Source organism: Diplotaxodon limnothrissa, linkage group LG19 (genome assembly GCF_057381915.1).
Source record: "Diplotaxodon limnothrissa isolate DT_005_m linkage group LG19, D_limnothrissa_male_GT1.1, whole genome shotgun sequence".
In the NCBI taxonomy this organism is placed as follows: Eukaryota; Metazoa; Chordata; class Actinopteri; order Cichliformes; family Cichlidae; genus Diplotaxodon; species Diplotaxodon limnothrissa.
In genome coordinates, this window is record NC_140614.1 from 20,669,195 (window position 1) to 20,695,051 (window position 25,857).

A 25,857-nucleotide genomic window follows, 5' to 3' on the forward strand; every position below is an offset into this window, starting at 1 on the left:
TGAATCCACTACCTTAAAAGAGCTCCAGTTTACAGACAGAAATGTCAAAAATGTTACAACTATCCCCGGTCTCCCCTACTTCTAGCAGCAAAACTCATCATTTGTTTTTCACAATTCCTTTGGTTTAATCTATGAAAAATGCTAATGATTACACTGTTTGATAGGAATAAAATATTTATGCACCAGTAAGGTCAATTACAAACTTGAAAACTTGCCATATCTCATCGTGCTGCATGTTGCGTGCTGTACTGTGTGACTTTAAAGGTTTTGTGGAAACTGGACAAGTGGAGGACAAAAAACGGGCAGACCTTAAAAAAAAAACCTATCTGCAACAAATCAACGTATTTTATTCCTGTGTGTAAGAAACAGGAATCAATCCGGCAAAGACCTAAAACAGGACCTGAGAGATGCAGCCAGACTTCAGTTGATCCATCTACTGTACTGTACAATGATCCCAAACACACTTTCAGTGGAGTAAAAACTTACCTATAAATAAAAATATACAATGGAAGACTATCAGTCATGGAATGGCCTCCCTGGAGCCTGCATCTCAATATTACTGAAGCAGTGTGGGATCATCTTGACAGAGATTGGAACAAAACCCAAACAACTTCCAAAGAAAAACAAATGAATGTCCTTCAAGAGGCCTGGAGAACTATTCCTGAAGACTCTTTAAAGAACTTAGAAAGGCTGTTGCAGAATAAAGGTGCTCATACCAAATATTGACTCTTAAGCTTGTTAGAATTGTACAAACTGTGTTTTTGCTTTATATACTCTGGTTTCATGGATGTTTGCAAATAAGTCACTACTGCTTAGCAAAATAAAAAGAAATGAGGGGTCTCTCAATACATTTGCACAGTACTGCATAAGCCATAAGCTACAAGCCAAAGAGCAGTTTCAAAAACCAGAACACGAATCATTCCTGAATATAAGTGTGTCAGTGAAATGCTGTAGTCCACATCCACAGGATAAATGTGAACAGTTTCACTACAACTGCTCTGTACTGATTTCTACTGTTTATAGCATCGGTTCATGGATGACCAGGAGTGAAACTAAGTTTATTGGAAAAACAAGAAAACAGTAGTTTTCTGATACTTTCTTGGCTTTTAATTTATTTGCTAGCAATTTAAAAATGTGTGGGACACTGAATATCAGCTCAACCAGCACTGACCAGACAAACGCTTCCCCTCCTAGAAAAATCAGTTAAACCCCAGGGGATCTAATAATTGCATTAACTGTCTTATCTTCCTGCTTTCTTAGATACAGATTGTTAGTTGTTAGTATGAAGGGATGAATGATTACCTATCACAATGCTCTTACATTCAGTTTTGAGGGTTTTTCTAGTTCTTAACATATAAAGCCAATCAATGTCCAGTATTTCAACTCATATAAACCCTGAAAGCATCAGCATCAGTTGCTAAACTCCTGAAAACAAAATTATTTTCATAGTTATATCTACTTTTACCCTCAGCTTTCTTTCAGTCCAGGTGGAGGAGTGGATTTATTGCATTATCTAATACAATATTGCCTTTATCTTGGTTTAAAATAATTTTAAATATTCAGCTAACTGTGGAATAAAGATGCATATACTTAAATGGTGTAGTTAACGAAACAAATGTGAAATTGTTTTAAATTTATAGTAGTTTTAATATGCTTAATGTTTACACTAAAAGAAAACATCATCCCTTAAACACCTGTTGCATGAATTCTTTTACATTTTTAATTCATGAAATTATTTTTGAGCAATAAAAAATTTTAATGAAATAAAATAATCTTAGTGTTGACATTGAAAAGAAACATAATTTAAACATCTGCCATTTGCATTTTTAAATTTGCCTTTAATTTTTCTTCTGTTTTAAGAATTTTAATGATATATAGTTGTGTTAATATGTTTACACTGAAAGGAAACGTAATAACTTATGCGTCTAACGTGTAGATTTCAAAGAACTTATAATACCCACAATTCCTTGCGGCCACTTATCAGCCGGGTTTGTTCCTGTTTTGTTGATTACATCGGCGGTAAGGGAGTTTGTGTCCCTAAATATTCTTTATGCATGTTTTCTTCTTCTGATGTCCACAGGCAGGGAGTTTTTGCCTTCTTTGGAGAGCACTGCACTTTGATCGACTTTATTTCTACATGACTGACTTACTGCATGAAATATTAACCAATAGCAGAGCGGCAGAGGAGATGATTAGTCTGAGAAGAACGTTGACCTCTTTTCACTTTATTTCACAACACTCTTGCTGTCAGGACAAGATCCCTACCGGATTCAGTTCACTGGAAAGAGGGAAATTCGCATACCCTGATCTGGACAGCGGGCCAGATTGTGTTGCTCTGGAGTGGAAATAATTTCACCCGTGGCAGAAATGAAGAGAGCTATTTCATTTCTGATAACTGTCTATGTCTCGGTGCCTGTCATTTTATACCTGTTCCCTTGGATACTGGGCCAAGTCATATTTGCTCACTTGTGTAAGTAATGTGTCTCGAGGCCTGGGTGTTTATTCAGAGTCAAGTTATTACATGTCGGATAGAGCAGATCTATCATTTAAATGACGTAATATATTTAAGTCACGTAATACTAAGGAGACCAAATCGCCATACGCAGTGTTGTGTACTGTTTATGACAAATGTTCTCATGGGAAATACTAATGCTGAAACAAACACTGTTAACAAGTTAACAACCTGTTGATCAAGATTATGTTACCGAACATCATTGTCATTATCCTGTTAAGTTCATTATATTAATATTTAGATTTGTAAGGCATCATCAGTAGAAGATTTACCCATTTCATTTGATATGTTACTCTGCTGTCAAAAAGAATTCAATCAAGGAGTCCTCTGAGATTGGTGTGATACTTAAGGTGTTTTAAATATCAGAGTAAACACTTGAGATTTATTAGGAGTCTGGGTTCCTAGAACAACACAAAAGGAGTTAATTGTTATACAACAAAATCACAATAATAGTATTTTGATATAATGATCATTTGTCTCACACTGGAAAAAACGTACCAAATGCTAGTGGCAATTGACTGCAACCACCACAATAACAAAAGTTTTTAATTGTCTTTAAGATGCTATTAAAATTGGATTCAAACAACTTCTATTTGAAGGGATTTACGTAGCTTGATAACAAAAGTTTGTTTGTCTTTACAATAATAATTAGTATTACAGGACAGCCTGGCCAATGACATGCCATCTTTCTGTAATTTTACACATTTATTTCTTACAATTTAAGCCCAAAGAGTCTGATTTCTTTCATTTATCAGAGCACAATTTTTCTGTTATGCCGAAAAACTGAGGTGTGCTTTTTAAATTGCACGCTTTCCCCCCCTAATACCAGCGATTAAGTGTGTAGTTAAACTTTGTTTGACATCGTTGAGGTAGAAGAAGATAGAAATAGGAAGAAGAGAGAGGGATGATGGCGAGAAAGCATAATAGGAGAAATCTATCAATCTATAAATTCTGTGGAACTGACAAAGCAACAGCACTGAGTTTTTACTTATCATAACAGCCTGGTTCATAGTAGAAGAGTACAGGTGCTAGACAAATAAGACTGCTGTGCAGCTAAAATCCCATATCAGACAAGGACAGGGCAACTTTCCTCTCCCAAAAATCCAGCAACTGTCTCCTTGGTTCCCAGATGTTCACTGTACTGTACAATTTGATATTTTACAGTTTAATGTAGTTTGATATCTCATGGCATACAGTACACTGCAGCATAATCTGATATAATCTAATAATTCATAACACGACATACAAAACATGCTGACCTTGTGTGCTTTTGTTTCCTGTAGTGAGGTTTCCATTCTTTGTGGATCTCAGCAGACCTGAAGATGTCCTAAACCACACATGCAATTTCTACCTCAACACAGAGGAGGGCATCTCAGTCGGAGTGTGGTAGGTCATTTTTGGGATCCTGTTGTGTCCATTTATGTGAATCACCCGAAAATACCACGTGCATATTGAGTACAGTTGGCTCCAGACTGAATATAGCAACGGTGTAATCATTTAGCTGGACAAGAACCACTCAAAAGCTGCCTGCGTATCTTGAAATGTAAGTGGATTTGTTTGTATTGTTCACTCTTTCCCTTTTGTCCCTCTCCGGCTTTGTGTCTCATAGGCATACGCTCCCTGCCAGCCAATGGGAGAAATCCGCCAGGAGAAGCCCTGAGTGGTACCGGGAGACTCTGGGAGACGGCACTCCTGTTATTATCTATCTCCACGGCAACATAGGGACCAGGTGGGATAAGAGCAGTAGGATAGAGTCCTTGAACTGATCCTAATGGAGTCTAGTGGGTATTACAGGACTACTCAGGCCCCTGGTTTTATCCACAGGAACAAAGCGCACAGGGGTTTGTGGGTCAGAGTAAATGAGACTGAAAGCCACTTGATTACTTGTATTCATTGCTCTTATTTTGCTTCTGCAGGGCAATAAATCACAGAGTACAACTGGTGAAGGTAAAATTCATAATCTGAAGTATGTTTATTTTTTTAAAATTCTGGTAAAATGCTTTTGACTCTAAGCGTTACGATGATATTCAGATGTTTTTCTTTTGTAGATCTTAAGTGCTGCGGGGTACCATGTCTTATCTTTAGACTACAGAGGTAAGATGATTGTTGCTCATTAAGGGATCATTTTTCTGCTACACACAAACCAGATCTTCTGTTTGTTGTCCTGGAGGTTTGGAGCTATATATAAAAGCTCAGAATAAACACTTATAAAATATATTTCTTTTCTCTGTCAGTAATAACTGCATATATATCTGGACATAATAAAGAATTCACCCGGTCCTTAGCAGGTCTTTAAATCATTTAAATACAACACATGACATATTAAACAGACAGATGGCCTTGTGACTGACTGTAGAATACTTTGGTTTGCAGAGTAGTTCATGCTTGACTTGCTGCAAAATGGGCCCGAATCCTCAGCCCTCCACCACTATGCTGTGCATTATGGCGAAACATCTCTTTGGGCTCATCTGTCCAAAGGACATTATTCCATGAGCCTTGTCATTTGTTCTGATGCAACTTTGCAAAGTTTTATTTATGGAGAGAAGAGACTTTCTCCTGACAATCCTTTCAAACAAGCCATAATTGTTCACTTTTTTTCTAATCGTACTGTCATGAACTTTAACTTTCCAACTTGAGGCCTTTAGAGTCTGATATGTGTTGCGGGTTTTTTGCAGTTTTTACAAGAAGTGCATGGTCTGACCTTTAGAAAATATATAACAAAGGAGAATCTGTTTAAAAAAGTCATCATAAGTCTGTCACTGTCAGTGAGTATACTGCATAATCAATATCTTTTAACAAGGTTTTGGAGATTCTACTGGGGACCCCAGTGAAGCTGGATTGACCAATGACGCCCTCTACCTGTACCACTGGGTAAAGAAACACAGCAAGGGGAGTCTCGTCTGTCTGTGGGGACACTCGCTTGGCTCCGGGTCAGTTTCTCATGTCACGTCAGCCATGTCCACCACTCATGATGCAAAGCTAGATGAAAGCTTTAGTAAGAAAGGAGTTTAAAACATAATTGTTTTTTTTTTTGTAGGGTGGCAACCAATGCAGCAGTGAAAATACAGGAGCAAGGTAGATATTTAAGCTTACTTTAAATGTCCACTCTACCATGGGAAATATGACTTTTAGGGTTACTTACGGCTGTGTGTGCATGCACGGCCTGTCACTGCCATTTTTCAACCTATCCCGAATCATTTATTTGTTCACGAAGTCACCGTTACACATCTTTTCCACAGGAGAAAGTTTTATAGATTACAGTAGAAGTAATAACAATTATCTATAAATAGGGTAGAACTACCTCGGTTCCAAGTGCCTCACTGTTACAAACCCCTTTGGCTTAATGTGCATTTTGCAGTTAATCACTGAACAATGCAGCATGATGTTTCATTAGCAAGAAAACAGATTATTCAAGTCTATAAATGTAGTTTTTAAACTCCAATCATTCATTTTATTTTCTGTTTTAATCAACTGCACTTCAATCTATTTAATCAGAGTCTGCTGTTGATGCTTTGATCCTTGAAGCTCCATACACAAGCATCGGAGAAGTCGTAGTCAACCATCGGTTCACGAAGGTGTGGACAGTCATTGCACATTTGTTTAACTGCAGCTTGCAGCCCTGTGTTTTGCTCATGTTTTCAGCAAAACACAGCTCTGTTCACTTTTGTCTTGTTCAGAAAAAAAATTTCATTCCTTAATGATGTGATTGCTAAGAGATTAATCACTTCGTCATCTGTTTGTGTGATTTAAAAAAACAAAAAACAAAAAAATAAATCACTGGTTATTTTTAATGAACCACTCCAGAATAGTGAGTTACAAAAGACAAGACTATAGATTCACCACAACTTTTGGTTTTTCTCAAGCCCAGTTGATTCCCTGTTTAATCTATACCAATAAAGCAACAGTTATATAAGAAAAATTGTATTGTTAAAGCCCCTCAATCGCAACAACAATTGTGAAAGTTAGCTGCTCTAAACTGAGTCTAGCTTTGTTGGCATTCTCTTCCTGTTTATGAAAGAGGTTTTCCTCACCAGCATCGCCAAATATTTCCTTACAGTGGATCACTGGGATTCTCTAACGTTGGATCTTTATCATAAAGTATGAAGTGCTTTGACGTGACTGATGCTGCAAAGAGGGATTATATAAATACAATTCAACTAATACAGTGTAATTTTGTGTATGAATTGCTAATATTTACTCCACCTCCACACATTTATAAAGTAGACTGGAGTCTCTCACAGAACCTTCTGTTCTGCCAGTGTTTTTGAAAGGATATTGCAGCATATTTTCCATCTTTTTTTCCAGATGTACAGGTTCCTTCCAGGATTTGAGAGCTTCCTGTGGAACATAATGAAAATGACCAACATAGTATTTGCTAATGATAAAAAGTAAGTGTGGCATATTTTACTCCGAAAGAAATGCAAAGAAGTGTTCTGCATTTCCACATTAGATCTCTCTCACGTTTTTACTCCAACATCTTTGCAGCTTGAAGTCCCTGATCAGTCCACTTCTTATTCTGCATTCAGAGGATGATAATGTTGTTCCTTATCACATGGGCCTGGAGGTACAGCTGGTACTCTTCCTCTCCATTTGGACAATTTCCTCTAGTGGACTTTGCTGCTTTTTTGCTGAATACTCTGTATTTGTTGTCTCCAGCTGTACGAGATATCACTCCAGACTCGGAGGAAATTAAACACCGATGCACACGTCGAAATGATCTCCTACAGTGCAAGTCTTGGATTCTCCCACAGCAGCATCTACTTGGATCCCAATTTATCAGGTGTGGTTAGGTAAGGCAATATCTAAAATTGATTAATTGCTTTTCCATTGAAGGCGGTCTATTATGTTCATTTTTAGGTCCCCTTAACCCCTAAAATGAAAGCTTTTTCTGTTTTGGTTGCAGGAAATTTCTAGAAAACCTGAGACACTAGAGTGGCGGTCCCTCCTCCGGGCTCACAGTTCCTCGTGGTCCTCATTGCTTTGTAGGTTTTGTGAAAAAAGTCCAACACACTGGCCAACTTCTTGCACAAAAGCTTCCATATCTTACAAAGATGTCAATAAAAGCACAGTACTGTATGTCGTTACACTCTGTTTTTATTTCAACACAGAGGAACACATGTTGATCAGAAATGTAAGTTTGCATACTTAACTAAGTTACAAATGCCTTTAAATCCTTGAAATTGTTCTGAGTTTCTACAGAAATGTAACAAATGTGAGAACAGTCAGCTGACTGTGATCCTACTGGATTCCTGAAACCTCCACCCACCCCCATAATGTTAAATATGAGCAAGTTATTTGGAAATACTGAAGCTTGCTCAGCACAGTGACTCGCAGTTTAAGCCTACTACATGCATTGTGCTAAAGAAGTATAACAGTGCGTTGACAGCAAAGTAGTCCTCAAAACAGTTCAGTGATATGCAAATTGAAGGCTTAAACCAAACAGGAACGGTTAACATGCTGTAAACAAAAAGGCAGCCTCACAGTTTCTTAAGAGCTTTGACAGTTTCTTCGATGGCTTCCCTGGGCTCGCTTGGTGGCGGGATTTTGAGGTTGGTCGGCTCCACGCCCCACACCTCTGTGGCGTACTCTTTGATGGTTCTGTCACTGGAGAACTTTCCCGTTGCAGCGATGTTCTTGATCACCATCTTCGTCCACTCCACTGGATTCTTTTAGAGAAAAATAAAAATATAATTTATCATTTTAGGTTTTATATTTAGTCTTCTAAAAAAGTATGTTGGTAGCAAATACTTAATTTTTTTTGAATGGGTGTGCAAGTGCATGCATCATGGTGAGAGTCACACTAGCCAGTTAATTTTGCAGGTTTGTGTATGCGTCTGTAAAGTCCTTTAAAACTCCATTATTTTTCATTAACCAGCAGGGGACTTTCTCACTTTCCAAAAGAAGTCCAACTGTTTTTTGACCTCAGTCAACATATTTTAGTGAGTTTTTGGACTCAGTTGCTAGTGTCAGGTGTTATTTAATACAGCATGATATTAATTTGGTAAATGATGGCCCACTTTAGAATTAAAGATAATTGAGAAAGCAGGATATGGTTTTGGGCGTGGCGACCCTGTGGTTGATAAGCTGGTACTGTATGAGTGTGAGAACCCTCAGTTTCTTCAAAACAATGTCTGTCGCTAAGTGCCCATCTTTTATATGCCAAACACTGCATATCTGTCTGAACAGATTTGTTAATACCTGTGCAACCCTGTGATTAAGGGTTTAAAAGCTACTCATGCTTTGGTTTAATCAGCAAAAGTCAGCTGGTGTGCTCCAAGTCCATGCAAGATGTTCTAAAGTTTTTGTATTTGTAAACAGCGAGAACTTCTTCCTGTGGGAAATGGTGCAAAATAACAGTGTAGAGAAGTACAACTGTAATTAGAGCCGCATGTGCTACATTAAAGAATTTGATACTGTACAGATGCTAAATGGGGAAATGTAAAGCAGCTTTTTTATGAGAAACAAAAGGAGCAGACAAATGAAAACTTTGCAAAGGTGTTGCAAAGCGAATGTCACCTTGTAGAGCTTGCTGACTTTTTCTTGGCATTTCACGTAGGCTTCAAAGTCTGCGAAAACTTTGAAACTGAAAACAAACAGACAAACGAACCCAACAACCGTCAGATTTTTATAACATTTAATTGCTAAAGACAGGATCAGCTGATCATGTAACTTGAAATTACTCACCGGTCATATTTGAAAAGCATCTCGGTGAGGTCTTTGAACAGCTCTGGATTTTTGGGGCTAAAGAATCCACTTGTGATCTGATCCATCACTTGCTTCAGCTCAGGAATCTTTTTGTAGTATGCCATGGCGTCATACCTAACAAAGAACAAGTAAGAAAGTTGGGTTTTCGCAGCATTAAGTTACACATCAAAGTCTGTGAGAGACTTCCTTACCCCTTTTTGTCCATTTCAGCTACATCCTCTACCCTCATGCCAAAAATGAAAAGGTTCTCCTCTCCGGCCTCCTCGGCCATCTCCACGTTGGCTCCATCCATGGTGCCGATGGTCAGGGCTCCATTCAGCATGAACTTCATGTTGCCTGTTCCTGAAGCCTCTGTGCCTGCAGTGGAGATCTGCTCTGACAAATCCGTAGCAGGAATCACTGAAGAAGAGCACATGAAAATTTAATTACTTGCAAAACATCTTTCTCACTTTATCTGAGTTGCATTTTAAAGCGAATGGTACCTTTCTCTGCAAGAGACACTCTGTAGTTCTCAAGAAAGATGACCTTCAGCTTGTTGCCCACCACAGGGTCATTGTTCACCACATCAGCGACGGAGGTGATCAGCTTGATGATCATCTTTGCCATGTGATACCCTGGTGCAGCCTGCAGAGCATCACACAATCACAATCATTACCCTTCTTTGTCTGTTCATCGCACCAGAGTGTTTGATTTGGCTGAATTGCTACCTTTCCACCGATGATCACAGTTCGTGGTACAAAAGGTGCGGTAGGGTTCATTTTGATGCCTATGAAGCAAAATAAAAAAATAAAATAAAGAAACTCTATATTAGTGATTTAAACAATAACCATCTGGACTCTATTCATTTTCAGAAAGTTACTGATTTAGTCAAAATTAATGAATTAAAAACCTGCTCACACATTTAAGGCATAGAGCAAAGCACACAAAAATCAGCATTTTACGCACTCATACAGTCATTTTAAGTAATTTTCAGTGTTTCAAATTTTGGGGATTTGCATTTTTACTTCTTGTTTTACAGATCCATCATTTTCCTGCTGATTTGTTTCTGAAATTTGAAAAGAAAAGCATTTGGGAAATATTTTTTGCTTTCTTTTGAGAATTTGATGAGAAAAAAAAATGCTACCAGTCAATTTCTTTTAGCATACAGATCAGAAACAGCTTAAAAAACCCACACACAAAACAAAACAACGGCCTAACAGTGCAGATCTGCTAGGCTGCTGCATGCTCCAGCTGTACATACAGTTCTCAAACTGAGGGGAGCAGTGAGCCACTGCAGGGAACAACAAGTGCCTCATTAAAATTCAGCTCTGATGCTTTTCATTGCCAAAAAACCGACACACGGTCAGCAGAAAACTTGAGAATTCCTGAGCTGAGCACATCTACATAAAGCCAAAATGTAATCTTATGCAACTCATTGGCGTGAAGCTCCTGGATTGCCACATTGCATGACATATATGGCATGTGTGTGCAGAACATTTCCAAAAAAGGAAAGGACTTTAAGTGCAGGTATAGTCAGCATCATGTTGCACAGAATAAAAGTGTTGATGAAACTGCTGCTGTCCTGTTTATTACAACCTCAGGGCTGCATGGAAAATTCCCACAGCTGAGTCAGACAGCCACATTCTTCATGTTTGCTTTAACATGCACAGCTGGGTGGGTAGTCTGCCACATCGGGACATGTCAGATTGTGTCATGTAAATTATCACTCAGAAAATCAGCCATTATTAAAGCTTTTGGCACTGAGCAATCAAACTGCACGTGCTGCACGTACGGTTGTACATAGTGATGATGTGCAGGCAGTTAAGGAGCTGGCGCTTGTATTCGTGGATCCTCTTCACGTGGACGTCAAACATGGAGGCTGGGTTGATTTTCACTGGGTACTCCTTCTCCAGGTACTGGGCAAATTTCACCTTGTTGTCCTGTGACAAAAGGAAAAGAAAAATACATACCAAGTATGTGACTTGGCAGGAAGATGCTGAGGTGAAATTGCTAAATAACTGACGAGTGCCGCCTGGACACGTACCAGGTTTGAAAACCACAAACTGCAATCATGCACAACACAATCAGATCGTTTGAGCCTGCAATGATGTGCACAGGCATTGAAAAATGATATGTAATTTTCCAGCGAAGATCAAATTTTTAGTTTCATGGTGCAGCAGAACAAACACTACCATGCAATCATAAGCTACATAAGTGTAAGGGCTAATATTTAGAATCATTTCATGTAAGTGGAGATCATTTATCTGCATTTCAGGAGCGGGACCACACCTGATACCCTCCCTTTCCGGTCCTATGTCTATCTATGGCTCACATGGGTATCTGCCTACCCTGGGAGCTTCTGCCAGTCTGCTCTGAGGCCTTCCCCAAACTGCATCATCAATTTACGATGGCCCATCTGCCATTGTCCAATCTAAAAGGAGGATGTGATCTCAGCTAGTGAAACTTATTTTAAAGAAAAAAAAAAAAAGTATCAGAGGAAACCAATAAATGCTATATGCAGTTCTGAGGCGTTCTTGAATCCAATGCCATTACCTCATTTTCTGTCTGAATAGTGGTGCAAGGAGTATTTACTAAAAGACTGCAGAACAATGCTACGACTGGTATTAACAGATATGATTTCAGTACAAACAATAGTGATGCAACAGTGTGTAAACCAGAACCAGTCCAGTGGCAGATGGTTGTGAAATCACTGAGCAAAAAAGATTTTACAGCACAACTCCTGCTTTACTGCAAGGGACAGACAGAAATTTTTAAATATTCCACAACTATTCTTTTATTTCTGTAAAGTAAAATGAATCAATTATGTCTGCCAGATGAATGAAGCTCAATATCATCTTTCAAGTGTTTGAGCATTAGAGTGTTTTTGACTGCTCCCTTATTTCCTGATGCCCTTGCCATTTATCCAGGCTTCATACCATCGCTGGGACTTCACAAACTCGTGTCCTCCCAGTTTCAAATCGGGGATCATGTAAGACACTACATCTGGAAGCCACTCCCAATGAAGCTGAAGTATAAATGCCCACTTTTTAAAATTTTACTCTTAAAAGCACAGTAATTGAATAAATCTACTCAGGTACTTTGCAGTGACACCTTCCACGTTACCTGTTTCACTTTAGAGACATCGCGGATGAAGGTACCATCATTAACAAGGTCATTCAGCTTCTGCAGCTCATCGAGGTCCCTCACATAATCCTCCCCGATGGCCTGAAAGACACTTAAGGTCAGGCTAAAATATGCAAACACACATCGACAGTTTACACTTCAGCAGACTGTTTGTAAAATAGCAAGTAAATGCACTGCCAAGAACACAGCCGCTTGATACATCTCTAAAGATTTAGGGGTCTTAAGCGGTCTCTTGGCATCATTACTGCAGCTGAAACAGACCTCGGCTATAAGCTCCGCCAGTCCAGGGTTACAGAGGAGCAGCCAGCGTCTGGGAGTGATGCCATTGGTTTTGTTCTGAAACTTGTTTGGTTCTAGTTCACTGAAATTACGAAACCTAAAGGAGGAAAGAGAGAAATGTTCAGAAGGATAGCTGTTATACTAAAGCTTTTAAAACCAGCAGCAATACTACAGCATTTGTAATGGTCTCCTTAACACATAGTATTCATATACAGAAAAAAAATGAATAATTATCATCTCCTGCTGAATTTGTAAGTTTGCTCACTACTTATTTCACTCAGGGACATGCAAATCAGTTGATAACTTTCATGTTTTGTTCTGGATCTTTAGGTGATATTTTGTCTCTCTCCATTAAAACGAAACTACCCTAAAAATTTGTGTTGTGTTTGCGTGTTTGGAAGCGAGCAAACATAAGCGTTACCCATTTAGCTTTGGTTTTAGGAAAAAAAAAAAAAAAAATTGGACAGTACACATCAACAAGCAGCCACCTGAAAATGTCCTTCAGCATTACAGTACCACACAGGTATTGAGGGTTTTGGCCTTTAGGAGAGTTTCAACATGCAGTTGATGTAATGGTGAATAAAAGAGGTAAAGATTCAGTCCTGTTGTAACATATGAAGCCATGCTCATTTAGCAACAAGTGGTGCAAACTTTCTCTTTTAAAAGCATCTGTTATAATGACATTTAAAGATTTCCTTTTTTTTTTTTTACTGAATTTAATGGCAGCTGCAGCGCTCGTTTGGTCTTTAGTCTGATATTTGATTGACTTTTTTACTGCATCCAGCAGCAGAGGGCTTACACTTGGGTCTTGATGATGTTGGAGTGTATCTCAGCGACTCCGTTGACTGCGTGCGATCCCACGATGCACAGGTGCGCCATGTTCACCCTCTTGCCTCCGTCCTCTTCAATCAGAGACATTTTCCTCAGCTTGTCCATGTCGTTTGGATAGAGAGCTACAATATTCTGCAGAAAGAGAATAGATGGTGACATGTCCATCCCATGAATCATCAATGCAGTTTGTCATTATGGACACTCTTAATGCAAAACTAAAGAAAAAGTCCAGTATACGTACATCAAGGTGGGCCTGATTGATCTGGTAGATGATTTGCAGGTGTCTGGGTAGGAGTTTTTCCATCAGCTGCACAGGCCAGCGCTCCAGAGCCTCGGGGAGAACTGTGTGGTTAGTGTAGGCAAATGTTCGCGTTGTGAGGTCCCAGGCCTGAAAATAAAGAGAAAGTTTATTCTTTTGCAGTCATTTACACACATTCTTGATTTCATCTCTTCTCCCAGTTCATTAAAAGCCTCCAACCTCCTGCATTTTACTTCTTAACATGGCAGTCAACTTCTTCTGCTTTGCCTATGCAATACTGAAGCATCTGTTTCTTGTGCTACCTTACTTGCCCATAGTTGTTCATGATTTCCTAATTAAAGCTTGTTTTAAGTCGGTCAATTTCTACTAACCGTGTCCCAGTCGATTTTCTCAATGTCCAGAAAGATTCTCATCAGTTCGGGGATGGCCATGGCTGGATGGGTGTCATTTAGCTGGATGGCTACCTAGAAAACACGGCATCCTGCAATTAGATGTTGGTTTCCTTCCCGTTGACCTCCTAAAACACTACAGGTCGTGCATACATTTAATATGCATGGTGAATATCTTTCTCTCATCTTTCTAGTAGATCACTGTTCTGCTTTAATCTTCTATGAATAAGGAACTTTATTGTGCAAGTGAAGAAGTATCTTGGAGAAAAACTGACTTGTGCTGCCACACAGGTTTGTTTGGAAACAGCAAAAAACTGCTCCTTGTTACAACAGGATGGTCAAAGTTACAAAATACAATGAAGTAATGAACTGCAAATGCACTGAAACAAATGCTACCATTTTGCCTTTATTATTATAATTATTAGAAAACTCAGAGTGTTACTTTGTCTGGGAAGCTCTTGAATGATGTGCGACCGGGTACGCCTTTCTTAGTGGTCTTGAAGCGACGGATAATGTCTTGGAGTGTGGCTGCCACGACAAAGTATTCCTGCTTCAGACGAAGTTCTTTTCCTTCAAAAAACTGTAACAACAAGTGTTATAAGTGGTGGAAAAGAAAAGAAATATGTGACTTGCACTTAATGCAAAAGAGTGACGATATTGAAATTGACTGCCTATAAACTTACATTGTCATTTGGGTAAAGTACACGGGAGATGTTCTCCGCCAGGTTTCTGTCCAGAACGGCTTGGATGTAATCTCCCACATTAACTACAGACAAATATTACAAATTCAATGCTTTAAATTTAAAGTAAAAGAACAAAAATGTACAGGAGGGGGGGGGGGGGGAATGCAGCGTTTGAGGGATTTGGCAATGCATAAATCTTGTTGCATGTTTCCGTTCTGCAGCAGTTGTGCAAAATTTGCCAGTTGAATACTAAAAAAAGGAAACATGACTTTAAGCAACTATGCATTTGTTAAGTGTAATTTCCGAGTTTGTTCTTGCAATGACAAAAAGTAGTTGGAGCCTCACACCACTGTTGGCGAAATATTCAAGCAGCCTCACACAGAGAAATTTAAATGGACAGTGAAAATTCATGACCTACAGTCTTTCAAGTTAAAATCATTGGGAGCGCGGGCAGACCACAGCCTCATGGTGTTCACAGTGTTGTTCATATAGCCAGGGATGGGTGTGTCATAAGGCATTGCGAGAACCACCTGCAAGTTAAAACACACAAAAACCCCAAAACACATTTATAGAATACTGTGATGTACTCTCCCGTTTTCCCAACTGCCCCAATAACCAAAAACACACCATAAATTAACATTTTTTATGCCTTCTTAACAATATTCTTATAGTAGGATACTATGTTGAAGAGCTGGTGTGCATACATTTATGGATGTTTGTCTGTTTTGCTGATTCTCATCAGCTGTAACTACTAAAGACTTCCATATTCACGCATTGCTGAAATAACCTATAAAACCTATTTCTTACTTCATCAATATTTCAGTATCAGTACCTGAGTGTCAACCCATTTTGGGCCAGCTCTCGTTTCCTCCACTCGTCCATAGAAGTGCACGGGCAGCATGTACTCGGGGCGAGCCTTCTCCCAGGGGTTTCCATGTCTCAGCCAGTCATCTGCCTCTTCCACCTACAGTAGGTCACAAGTTAGAGCTCCAGGATAAGAGTCACTGAACGAGACACAAACTCCACTTAGAGCACGAGGTCCAATCAGGGCCCTATTCCAAGTGACATGTTCAACAAACCAAGTTAAATAATTAACTCTGAATCGATCAACTCAGACTGGAGTTGAGAATTAGTTCAATCAGCTCCGAGTATATTGACCTTGAGTAAAGCATGTGCATGAGTAGACAAAAGAAAATCATCACGATTCATCGTGGCAACAGATAAATAAAGAGCAGAAGCTTTATTTTAATAATAATAATAAAAAAAGAACATGTCTCGGTGCTGATTATGATATTTTACTATAAAAGACAGGAGAGAACAAAGGGGGTATGTTAGTTTGCTTGGTGACAGTGGGATGGACCTGCCCTCAAGTCAGTTTTTCATTAAACAAAAGCTGTTTTGCAGAAGTTAAATATGTCAGGAATATAGGTCATCTTGGGACAAACATGCTGCAATAAATGCTGGGACAGAATAAATAAATAATAACATAAAGGAAACATAAATGGTTTAGGACAGGATGAGCTGAGAAAGAGTTAGAATAGATCTAAGTAGATCTTTTTTGGATCTATCCTGCTGTGAAAGTGGGCTCTGACCTGGACATGGGTGGCTGATCTGTTATGTGGAGTCACTGCAATCTGACCCACTGAGACTGAATCGGGTGATTTTGAGTGAAATATACAAACTTTTACAAAAGTAATCAGATTACAAGCAGACTGTCTGCAGGCTACTTTTTGAAAATTCACTCAGTTCAGCCTCATCTTTACTCCAAACAGTGTGGCAGACTTTGTACAGAGAAGTTATTTAAACAGTGATTGCTACAGTGTTGTAGAGTAAATGTTTCCAGTGGGGACCACACATGCAGTCTGACAGCTGCATTAGTGTCCACAGAGTCACAGGGTTACAAAGAGGTAGGCTACAGAGCATGGAACATAATCACCGCCTATGTTCTCATACATTGATGAGTGAACGATTATGAAAGTGTTCATCTTAAACATAATAAAATAGTGACCTACTATCCAACTGGGATCTTTGATAGCAACTTTATGAATGAGGAAATTAAACTGAGCGTCATTCAGCTGGCTCGTGCGCTGCAGGAGGGGAGGAGTCAGAGTTTGGTGAAGAAAACCGTCCAGTGATCAGGTGAAGTTTACAGAGTCCGTTACCCCCGTGATTGACTCACAGTTGATGTGAACCCATCTCAGGGTTCACAAACTTGGAGTTGCTGGCTACAGCAGCTTCCTCGAGTAGATTTTGAATTTACGCTGTTCACCAGCAACAGGGATTGATACATGCAGGTTCAGTCACACTGTGCAGGTTTATAGGTTGCTGTTCAGAAGTCCATGTTTACACTGAGAGTTTGAACTTCAAATAAGCAGCAAAAAAAAAAAAAAAAAAAAATCCAAAGGGCAGAAGCCTTTTTCTTTATCACAAGATACACAATGTTTTGTTCCTATACAATCAACCAACCAGCTTCTTGCATCACTCGAGCAGTGCTAAACACAGGTTTTTATTAATGATTAGCTTTATGAGTATTCTGACCTAATAATTTCTACTTTGGCCCAAATCAGCCTTGAGTTCTAGAAAAGTGAGTTTAATCAGTTTCATTGTAGTTTAACTGCAAGAGTCCACAAAAAAGGGTAAGTAATGTAAAGCTTTGAAAATAAGATGCAGGTACCTGCCAGCCATCTCTTATCTTCTGGTTAAAGATCCCATATTCATATCGAATGCCATAACCGTACGCTGCAAGTCCCAAGGTGGCCATTGAATCCAGGAAACATGCTGTGTGCAGAAGAATTAGACATGAAATCAGAAACATAAAACCCCTGTAGTGAAATTAGAATTGAATTCATTTTAATGGCTGGAAGTTGATAGAATAGGCACGCAGAGATATTTGATAGAGGAATGCCAAAATAACCTGGAAATAGCAATGACATATTGCTGTAGTGGAGATAAGGAGATAAGGAGTTCGCCTGCAAAAAGACTCATCTTTAACCCTTTTGCAGAGTTGCAGCATACTGAATTTTATTCTCTGTTTTCCAGCTTTTCCTGTTAGTTAGGACTCCCAGAGGAGAGGCTGGGCAGTGAAAACCTTTTCCTCCCTTTCTCCCAGCCTCCTTTTAAACACTTGCATTATTTTACCTGCCAGTCGGCCCAGACCTCCATTCCCCAGCCCTGCATCCTCCTCCATCTCCTCCAGCTCTTCCATGTCCAGGCCAAGCTACAGCAAAGCATTAAAAAACAAAACAAAAACAGAAAAAAATCAGCAGTGTCATTATGTGCGGTCAGTTTGTGCGGCTGTGGATGCTGCAGAAATTGCTGCAATAAACCAGACCTGATAGATGGCTTCATCGCAGGCGTTCTGCAGCCCGAGGTTGATCATTGTGTTTTGGAGTGTTCTGCCCATGTAGAACTCCAGAGACAGATAGTACACTCGCTGGTCATGTGAAAGAAACAGAAACACTAAATATTTGCACCTGCTACATCATCAGTCTTCAACTACCCCAAAACACTGATAAAGTCTTTGTGGCTTTTGTTGCAGTTTCAGAAATGAAGCAGTAAGTGCAACAGACAGCAATTTTTTCTGCATAAAAAAAAGAACAGTGGCTCATTCTAATAAGGAAAGTTTTATGCAGCGTTTAGGTACCTCCCATAAAAAGGGAAACACTAAAGCGCATAAAGTTGTGGTTTTTTTTTTTTTTTTTGTTCTCTCGTTTTAAATTTCAGGAAATGCATTCTCTGAGAAAACAGTCTACATGTAAAGATATTTTTAATCTGCCAGTTTGACACTCTGCAGAATAGGTTGGCTGCACTACAGCTGTGTGCGCGTTTGTGGTGGAGTTTAACTTTGACACTAAAACTTCTTGCTGTTACCTTTGGGTCCACCTCATAATAAAACTGCTGTGTTCTGATCCATCTCCCCACCAGGTGATCTCTCACGGTGTGGGCCAGGGCAAAGTAATAATCCCTTGGTGTTGCAATGTTTCTGTCTTTCACCAAAGTGAAGTGCAGGTGTCGATTAAAGCCCTTTTTCAGCTCTGCCACGTTCTCCACTCCCACGATCCCCCTGATACTGATCTGCTTGCGCTTCTCCTGGTCGGTGAGAGGTGTCGCCATGGTGGGTGCGCAGTTTCGGGGCTGGGAAACCGTGCCTGTCCTGGACTGAAAGTGAAGTTAAATGGGAAGAGAGTTGCCGTTTTCATGCACTAGTCTCCTCCTCATGCTGGTTGTTATTGGTGAGTGCAGGGGGAGGGTGGTGCCTCTGCTGACCTGAAAACGGCAGGAAGCAGAAACACCACAGATAAAGAATGAATGGCTCTTTATCTGCAGGGTTTTTTTTGTTTTTTTTGTTTTTGGTATGATTTGATGTTATATAAAGGTGAGCAAGTGCTGACTGCCCTGAGTGCTTTTATATGTAACGTAACAACACATGGAAATATGTATACATGCATATAATAAATATATAAAATATTTTTTAAATATAATATAGAATTTTTTGCACGCTGTCATTTTGGGTAGCTTCCAAACTCTGTCTGGCCCCTCCAGTAGGTCCCTAGAGACACACCAGGGGACAAACTAATGATTTTATCCGAATCGAAAACTTAACTTTTTTATTCTTCAGATAATTACTGAGGAGTTAGAAAATCGCTAATTTGCTGTTCTGCGCATCTCATTATTGGAGTCAAATATAAAACTGAATTCTGAGCCACCAAGTGGCTAAAGGGGGTAATGCAACAGCTAAAACTTGGGGCTCTTCTGATACTTGTAAGAGAATTTGCAAACCGCTTTCCATTATTTATGTATGTATCCATATATTGTTATCTGAACAGGATTTAACAACAACCATTAACTATTATGATTTGTTCATAGCTCAGGCGCAGGAACTATAGTGTGCATCTCTTGAATTGTTTTCAATGTAATTTTTGTATTATGGTGTTTAAATTAAAAATAAAGTAAATAAAATAAAGATATATAAAGTAGAATAAAATGGGACACTTGTGTAAAGTGCAAGAGCCTAAAAATTATACATAACAATGATGCTTCAAATTAAAACCCTATGTCTGATTAACTGACAAGGTTAGTGATTTTATTTGGGTAGACTCATCTCTTGGTTGGTTTTACTTCCTGTCTTTGTCTTTTCTCCTCTCATCTGTAATTGTCTGCCCCATCCTTATTGGCTCCTGTTACTCATTTCTCTGCAACTCCACATCTCAGCCTCTTTAACTACCCATTTACCCAACATATCTTAATCCACTCGCTGCTGTTCCTTTTGTTGTCTTTTTGCTTTCCTGATGTGCACATCTTCCATCCAGCCTTTTCAGCCTGCACTGAATCTGTCTTGCATGCCTCCCGAATCCTTCATTTAGGTTCTCATATCGACTACAAATAACAATAACACATTGTTCACACCTATTTATTGAATATTCACACATACAGAAAACACAGAGGCTCATATTATACTTCAAATCATCAGAATAATAGCAGTAATATGGTAATGATAGACACCGGAACAATCATAGTAATTATACTTTGATAAAATCATAGTAATACATTGATAAAATTCTCCACAGAGATATTTCAGGTTCACCGGAAATAATAATAAGCGATGACATTCCACTTCGGATCAAATGGGGCAAAAAAAGGAATCACTTTGGAGTTGAAATGAGGTCATAATGAAGGTAATACACACACATATTCACAGGCGCACACGCACACACATAGACTGTATGTATGTACATTTGGAGATATAACACCCAGTGTCGCCCAGCGACTGAGTGCAGTCCTTTTAAGAAATAGTTTCCATATTTGGCGAGGCTTTACAGTAGACTTAAATCATCCCCGTGTTAATCTATTTAATGTTGTATAAGTATATATGGCTGGTTTAGAAACAATAAGTGTTACAATCACACACTTTTGAATGTCAGCACCCCAAGTGTTCAGTTCAGAAACACAGATTCAGGTCATCTTTTTAAATCAAAGAAGTTTAAATATTCTCACAGAATATTACACAAGTGTGCGCAATCTCACATTAGACATATGGAAAATGTCTCCGATGAACTATTTTGCTGAGTTAAAGCCACATTGTTCACATGTCCTGGATTCTGAGGTTGTGTAATGCTTTGATAATGGCTGCACTTGTCTGCGTATGATTGAAAAGAAGCTCTCGTCGCTCAGTGACCCACTGCTGAATGCGTTATTTTCCGCTATCATAATTATGGCTGAACAAAGGGCTTACCTTGAAAAGCAGCCAGTTAAATGTTGCATAAATCAAAGCTTGAATTCAGCCTTGGAACGAAGGCTGTGCAGCTTGCTGCAGTCAGTATAAATGCACGTACTCTGTCATACTGTACGTTATATTTTCTTTGTGCAGCCATTTTAGCAGTGCCACATGAATTACAATCACTGTAATTACACGGGACAGGAAAGGAGCAAAAAAATCAAACCTGACTGTGATTTTTCTCCCCAATGCTGCTGTTGTATTAGGTGCAAACATAATCACTGTTTCATTTTGCCCTTTCACGATATAAAAATATGTAGCAGCAGGTGAATTCAGGCATCGCGGATGTTACAGATGACTCTGCTGAAGCAACGAATCTAGTTCTTAGCAAAGTTTCATAAATCTTTTGGGTACTGAAGAGGGGGAAAAGGCACCCCCATGAAGCTCAAACACAGGATAGCACCTTCTGTGTATGATGTATGTCTCAGGGCTACGATGCTCCAGGAAACTTTACAAGCAACCTGAAGGGGCAGCAGTTCCTTCAAATGGATCATTCTACATTTTGACTTGAGCATTGACTGGCAGCGTCTTGCAGTTGGTTGAATTCGGTAGCTCAGATACATTCATGTTCCTCTCAGGTTGATTTACCTTCTGGTGTGAGTTATCAGGCACACTGACCGAAAATTAAATCAGACTAACATAGGAGCTCTGAGCAGAATCTCATCATCCTGAAGGTTATGGTGTCCAATGAACTTTGCGGAAGAAAAAATTTGTAGCGTTACTGAACTGTTTGAACTTTCAAGTGTCTTGCCCCTCATCGTTAGAAATACAGTACCGACTAAGGTGGGTTATCTGCCATCAATCCAGTCCTATGTTGTTGAGGGGCTCAGTGTAAAAATCTAGTCTTGAGCTACCCCTCTTTTCTTTATATCTTGCTTGGTTTGGACTCTGGGGAGTTCAGTCCATGACCGATAATTTTCCTGATGATGTGCGACTGATCTGTTGCTAGTCAGATGCTTTCCAGATGGTATTGCATGTTAGATCAAAATCTGTTGGTATCTGCTGTAGAGAGTTTTTTAGGCCTCCCATTTCGTCTTTTGATCTCCCTTTTTCCAATTTCCTTAAATGCTTTAAGGACACACTGCACATCATACCAAGATATGTCACATTTTCAGCTAATAGCTCTTTGGGAAACAACTTCCTGGTGCAAAAATACTATTTTTCATCTGCCAAACTGTGTTATGTTTAAGATATTTCATAGATTTAACTAAAAAATTGGAACAAATGATGCGCTTTGTGACAGGCAACTAGTAACAAATTGCCTAAAAGTGGTTCTTTGTGTAGACACAGTATTGTTTCATCACTTAAGTTAGATGTCTTTTAAATGTTTTAGTGATAGGTCAGTGTTGAGAAGCTTAACAAACAAAAAACATTTTTCTCAAAATGGTCAAGTACAAGGGCTCAACTGAAAATGAGTGAAAAAGCAGCAAAGCCTTGAGAAAGTCTGGAGAACTATTGCTTTAAATATCTGGTTAATTGGAAGGAAAATGTAAAGAAATACAGGGGTGGCTCAAGAGTTTTGAATAGTACTGTACATCATGGTATGCACTTTCCAAAACAAACTAATATTTAATTTAACCATAATTTAAGAGAACTTGGAGGCAGCAGGGTTCATATTTTGAGGGAATCAGAGAATCACATCTGTTTTTTTCCCCAGGGGCCCCTAAACCAGTTGAAACTAATCATGATTTAATGTATTAGTAATTGTAGCTAGCTTCTAATACAATTTGGTGCTAATATAACTTTTTGACTAAAAAAATGCAAACTAATGTCACTCACCTCAACCTTGTGTGCTTTTTTAGAGCTTGTTAGCAAGTGTTCACACTTTTGAGCTAAACAAAGTAAACATTATCCCTGCTAAACACAGCATGTTGGCATTTTCTTTGTCATAATGTCATGGTAACATTAGCACTTAGCATGGCTTAATCTTAAATAAATCAAACTGCTGGTCTGACATTGTGGCCCACTGAGGAAGCCAGATGTGATGCCACAAAAACAGCCCAGCGTCTGCTTTCCTCTCCTGTTGCTCTCTAATGAAATTCAACTGAGAAGCTTCCTCAGCACGAAAACAAACTCTGAAGTACATTTTCAAGACGACAAAATGTTTCATTTCTTTCTGTAACAGCTATGTATCAACTGAAGGAAACATGAAGAACTTTCGTTGAAAAACTCTGAACATCAATAACTTATTTAGCTATACACCTCTTTGTAATAGATCATTTCAATAACAATAATAAAAAACTACCAGTACTCAATCACCTACATTTAAAAAAGCCAGAACTAAGCGAGCTGCTGTAGCACCTTATTCAAACTCACTTCTATATGATATATTAATCCAAAACCCCCTCTTTCCTGTTTTGAGAGCTGCACTGCAGAGAAAGGGTGCATGAAGGCCTCGCTTCCAGGAGTATCTCAGGCTGATACTGTAATTTTTCCTTTTTCTTTATACAAACGATACAGAAGGTTCACACAAGCTAAGCCACTAAGAAAAGCGTTTCATTTATACGAACGAGGATATGACAGTGACACGGCTGAGAGTCAGGCTATTGCTCTCGTCCTTGGATCGTTACGGCTGCTGACCCATCTCAACCAATCCTCACACGCTTTCATACACATGACCTCTCATTCTCCCTCCCTGTAAGTGTGTTCATGAGGAGGAAAAGACATGTTTTTGAAAAAGAAAAGAGAGGGATGAGCATGAAAAATAGGATATATTGAAGTGTATGTGGATGGTATGATGGGGGCTCTTTTTTTTCTTATAAACTCATTTACAAAACAACACCACTTTCTTGGCTATCCACTAAATATGAAGCTACAGCCAGATGTGCCTTAGTTTAGCTTTGCATAAAGACAGGAAAAAGGGGAAATGGGCAGCCACACTCTATTTAAATATGTATATTTAAATCAAAATATTTTAAAAAAGGTTGAAAGTTGGCGCCCACGCTAGCTTCCTCCCTGTTGTTTTCAGTCTTTATGATGAGCTATGTTAAGATGGGCTCCATAATCCAAATCTAAGTCTTGGAAAAACAAAAGCAAAACAAATGAGTGTATTTCCCCAAAATGTCAAACTATTAATTGAAGCCCACATTATAAACACTTTTCTAAAAACATTCCAAGTCCATCAGCTGGGAAATTTTCTTCTTCAACCAACTGGAACACATCATAATATCAAAATACAGGGTACAGACAGCAAAGCACCCTCCATACGGACAGTGTCCCAAGGATGGACCACGAGTCCGGGGTTTAGGCATGATAAAGGCATGGCTCAGCGCTGGATGGGACCTCTTCCAGATTGCTTGGGGTCAGTTGGTCAGGAACAAAAGAGAAGAAGAAGGGAAGAAGGAGTTGGCGAGGGTATTAAAGAGTTTCTGACTGGCAGGAGGAACCTCGGGAAAGCTGGGGAGGTTTCCTTAAATCGGATGGTGTTGAGTTTTCAGCACACTGAGCCAGTTGGATCAGCCTCCCCAGGAGTGTAGAAGTCAGGGATGGGTAGACCAGTGTGCAGTGTGACCTAAAGAAAAACACATTTACACACAAATGGGTTACTAAACTAAATCTATTCAATATATTTTTCCTCCTCCAGGGGGAGCTGTGGAACTATTCCCTCAAAGCATGAAGACTATTTTTCTTCCCTTTGGGAGGCATTTTGCTTCCTGGATACAGCACTACAAATGAGAAAACTGACTGGGAGCAAAAAAGAAATTCAAAGCTTCTCACTGATGTTGACTCTTTGAAGCTTTTTCTCTGTTAAGATTTAATCTCCCGAGGACATATTTGTAAAAGTTAGATAGTTGTAATGAATAATAACTGAACTCATGTGATGCTTTATTAATTCACAAGCAGAATCCTCACTTCCTGTTTGTTGCGGCGCTCCGGCAAAAGACAGAATTAGCAAATTAAACATCATCCCCCAGAGCGGCTCAGCACTTCCCCAGCATGAGAACAAATTTAAGACTGAAAGAAGAAATTAAAATCGAAATGAAAACTATAAACTTGTTTTCTGCAATACCGTGCAGAGTCGGTTCATTATTTAGTCTCTGCAGTATTTGGATGTAAAAAATATATCCATTTTTACTTTACTTTTCGCCTTTATGCCTCGGTATGAACTGAAGTTTAAGGTTAGAGAGTAAATTCAGTTGGAAACAGATGATTGCAGTTACTTTGGTGCATGCATGGACTGAAATTTTCTACCTGGACGTTTCGGTTGAGGCTGATAGCGGGGTAGTATGCACCCTCCAAGCCTTCGAATGCCACTGGGCCCTGCTGCTCATCGTTCACGAGGAAGATGAGAATCCCACGTGTAAAGTCCAGCAGCACTCCTATTGTAGCTCCTTTAGTGATGCCACCGTCTGTCCTGTGTGGGCACAGGAAAAAAAACAAAGGATAACCGTGTTATTAATTTACCACGGTAACCCTCCAGTCCTGAGCTTAGATTTTCCATCAAAACATGGTAAAAAAAAATTAAAATCTAGCAGTGACTTATTTTAAGTCTTTGTCACTTTAGAGTCTGGATTCTTTCCAGCCTGTTAATCATATTATCAGTGCTCATATTTATCATGTAGCCTGTAACACTACTACTACTACTACTAATAATAATAAAAGTAACTACACCATGATCACATTGACCACATTTAAAAGCTACTTAAACATTCATTTACAGATGACAGACAGACATTTCGGTTGCTAGGATCAAAATTTGGCTTAAACAACATGAAATCGTGGTTTGGTCAGTCTGGTTGTATTATGTTGGTGTTTGGTGTGTTTAGTTGGCACACTTTAGGCCCCAAAGTACAAACTGAGCA

At 39.2% G+C, this 25,857-nt stretch overlaps 3 protein-coding genes across 7 annotated transcripts in view; 1 reads left to right on the plus strand and 2 right to left on the minus strand.

Annotated features, from left to right (window-relative positions):
* Positions 1 to 1,992: 1,992 nt before the first annotated feature.
* LOC146612106 (lysophosphatidylserine lipase ABHD12-like) lies at positions 1,993 to 7,588 on the plus strand. Of its 3 annotated transcripts, XM_085343572.1 has the most exons (13): positions 1,993 to 2,019; positions 2,252 to 2,470; positions 3,796 to 3,898; positions 4,122 to 4,241; positions 4,429 to 4,459; positions 4,561 to 4,606; positions 5,313 to 5,442; positions 5,550 to 5,587; positions 6,008 to 6,087; positions 6,818 to 6,900; positions 6,998 to 7,076; positions 7,169 to 7,302; positions 7,416 to 7,588. In XM_085343572.1, exons 2-13 carry the CDS (start codon positions 2,368 to 2,370, stop codon positions 7,441 to 7,443), a joined length of 975 nt encoding a protein of 324 aa, XP_085199698.1. In that variant the 5' UTR covers positions 1,993 to 2,019; positions 2,252 to 2,367; the 3' UTR covers positions 7,444 to 7,588. The 3 variants fall into 3 exon arrangements, with proteins under 3 accessions (XP_085199698.1, XP_085199697.1, XP_085199699.1); XM_085343571.1 differs by lacking the exon at positions 1,993 to 2,019 and having other exon boundaries at positions 2,187 to 2,470; XM_085343573.1 differs by lacking the exon at positions 1,993 to 2,019 and having other exon boundaries at positions 2,187 to 2,470; positions 7,169 to 7,292.
* A 20-nt stretch (positions 7,589 to 7,608) lies between these two features.
* On the minus strand, positions 7,609 to 18,934 carry pygl (phosphorylase, glycogen, liver). 2 transcript variants are annotated; one of them, XM_085343569.1, is made up of 20 exons: positions 18,652 to 18,934; positions 18,113 to 18,214; positions 17,920 to 17,998; positions 17,456 to 17,559; positions 15,614 to 15,745; positions 15,200 to 15,311; positions 14,782 to 14,864; positions 14,541 to 14,678; positions 14,081 to 14,173; positions 13,692 to 13,838; positions 13,419 to 13,582; positions 12,602 to 12,716; positions 12,320 to 12,421; positions 10,989 to 11,136; positions 9,925 to 9,983; positions 9,700 to 9,841; positions 9,409 to 9,616; positions 9,197 to 9,331; positions 9,029 to 9,095; positions 7,609 to 8,178 (listed from the first exon to the last, which is right to left on the minus strand). In XM_085343569.1, exons 1-20 carry the CDS (start codon positions 18,892 to 18,894, stop codon positions 7,990 to 7,992), a joined length of 2,562 nt encoding a protein of 853 aa, XP_085199695.1. In that variant the 5' UTR covers positions 18,895 to 18,934; the 3' UTR covers positions 7,609 to 7,989. The 2 variants fall into 2 exon arrangements, with proteins under 2 accessions (XP_085199695.1, XP_085199696.1); XM_085343570.1 differs by lacking the exon at positions 7,609 to 8,178 and adding an exon at positions 8,188 to 8,843.
* Positions 18,935 to 24,488: 5,554 nt separating this feature from the next.
* The window catches only part of trim9 (tripartite motif containing 9), a 46,836-nt gene continuing 45,467 nt past the window's right edge, over positions 24,489 to 25,857 (minus strand). For both annotated transcript variants that reach the window (XM_085342882.1, XM_085342881.1), the window contains 2 exons: positions 25,247 to 25,409; positions 24,489 to 24,566 (listed from right to left, as the gene is read on the minus strand). In XM_085342882.1, the coding sequence (XP_085199008.1) occupies positions 24,489 to 24,566; positions 25,247 to 25,409 (241 nt within the window). The remainder of the gene's footprint in view (positions 24,567 to 25,246; positions 25,410 to 25,857) is intronic.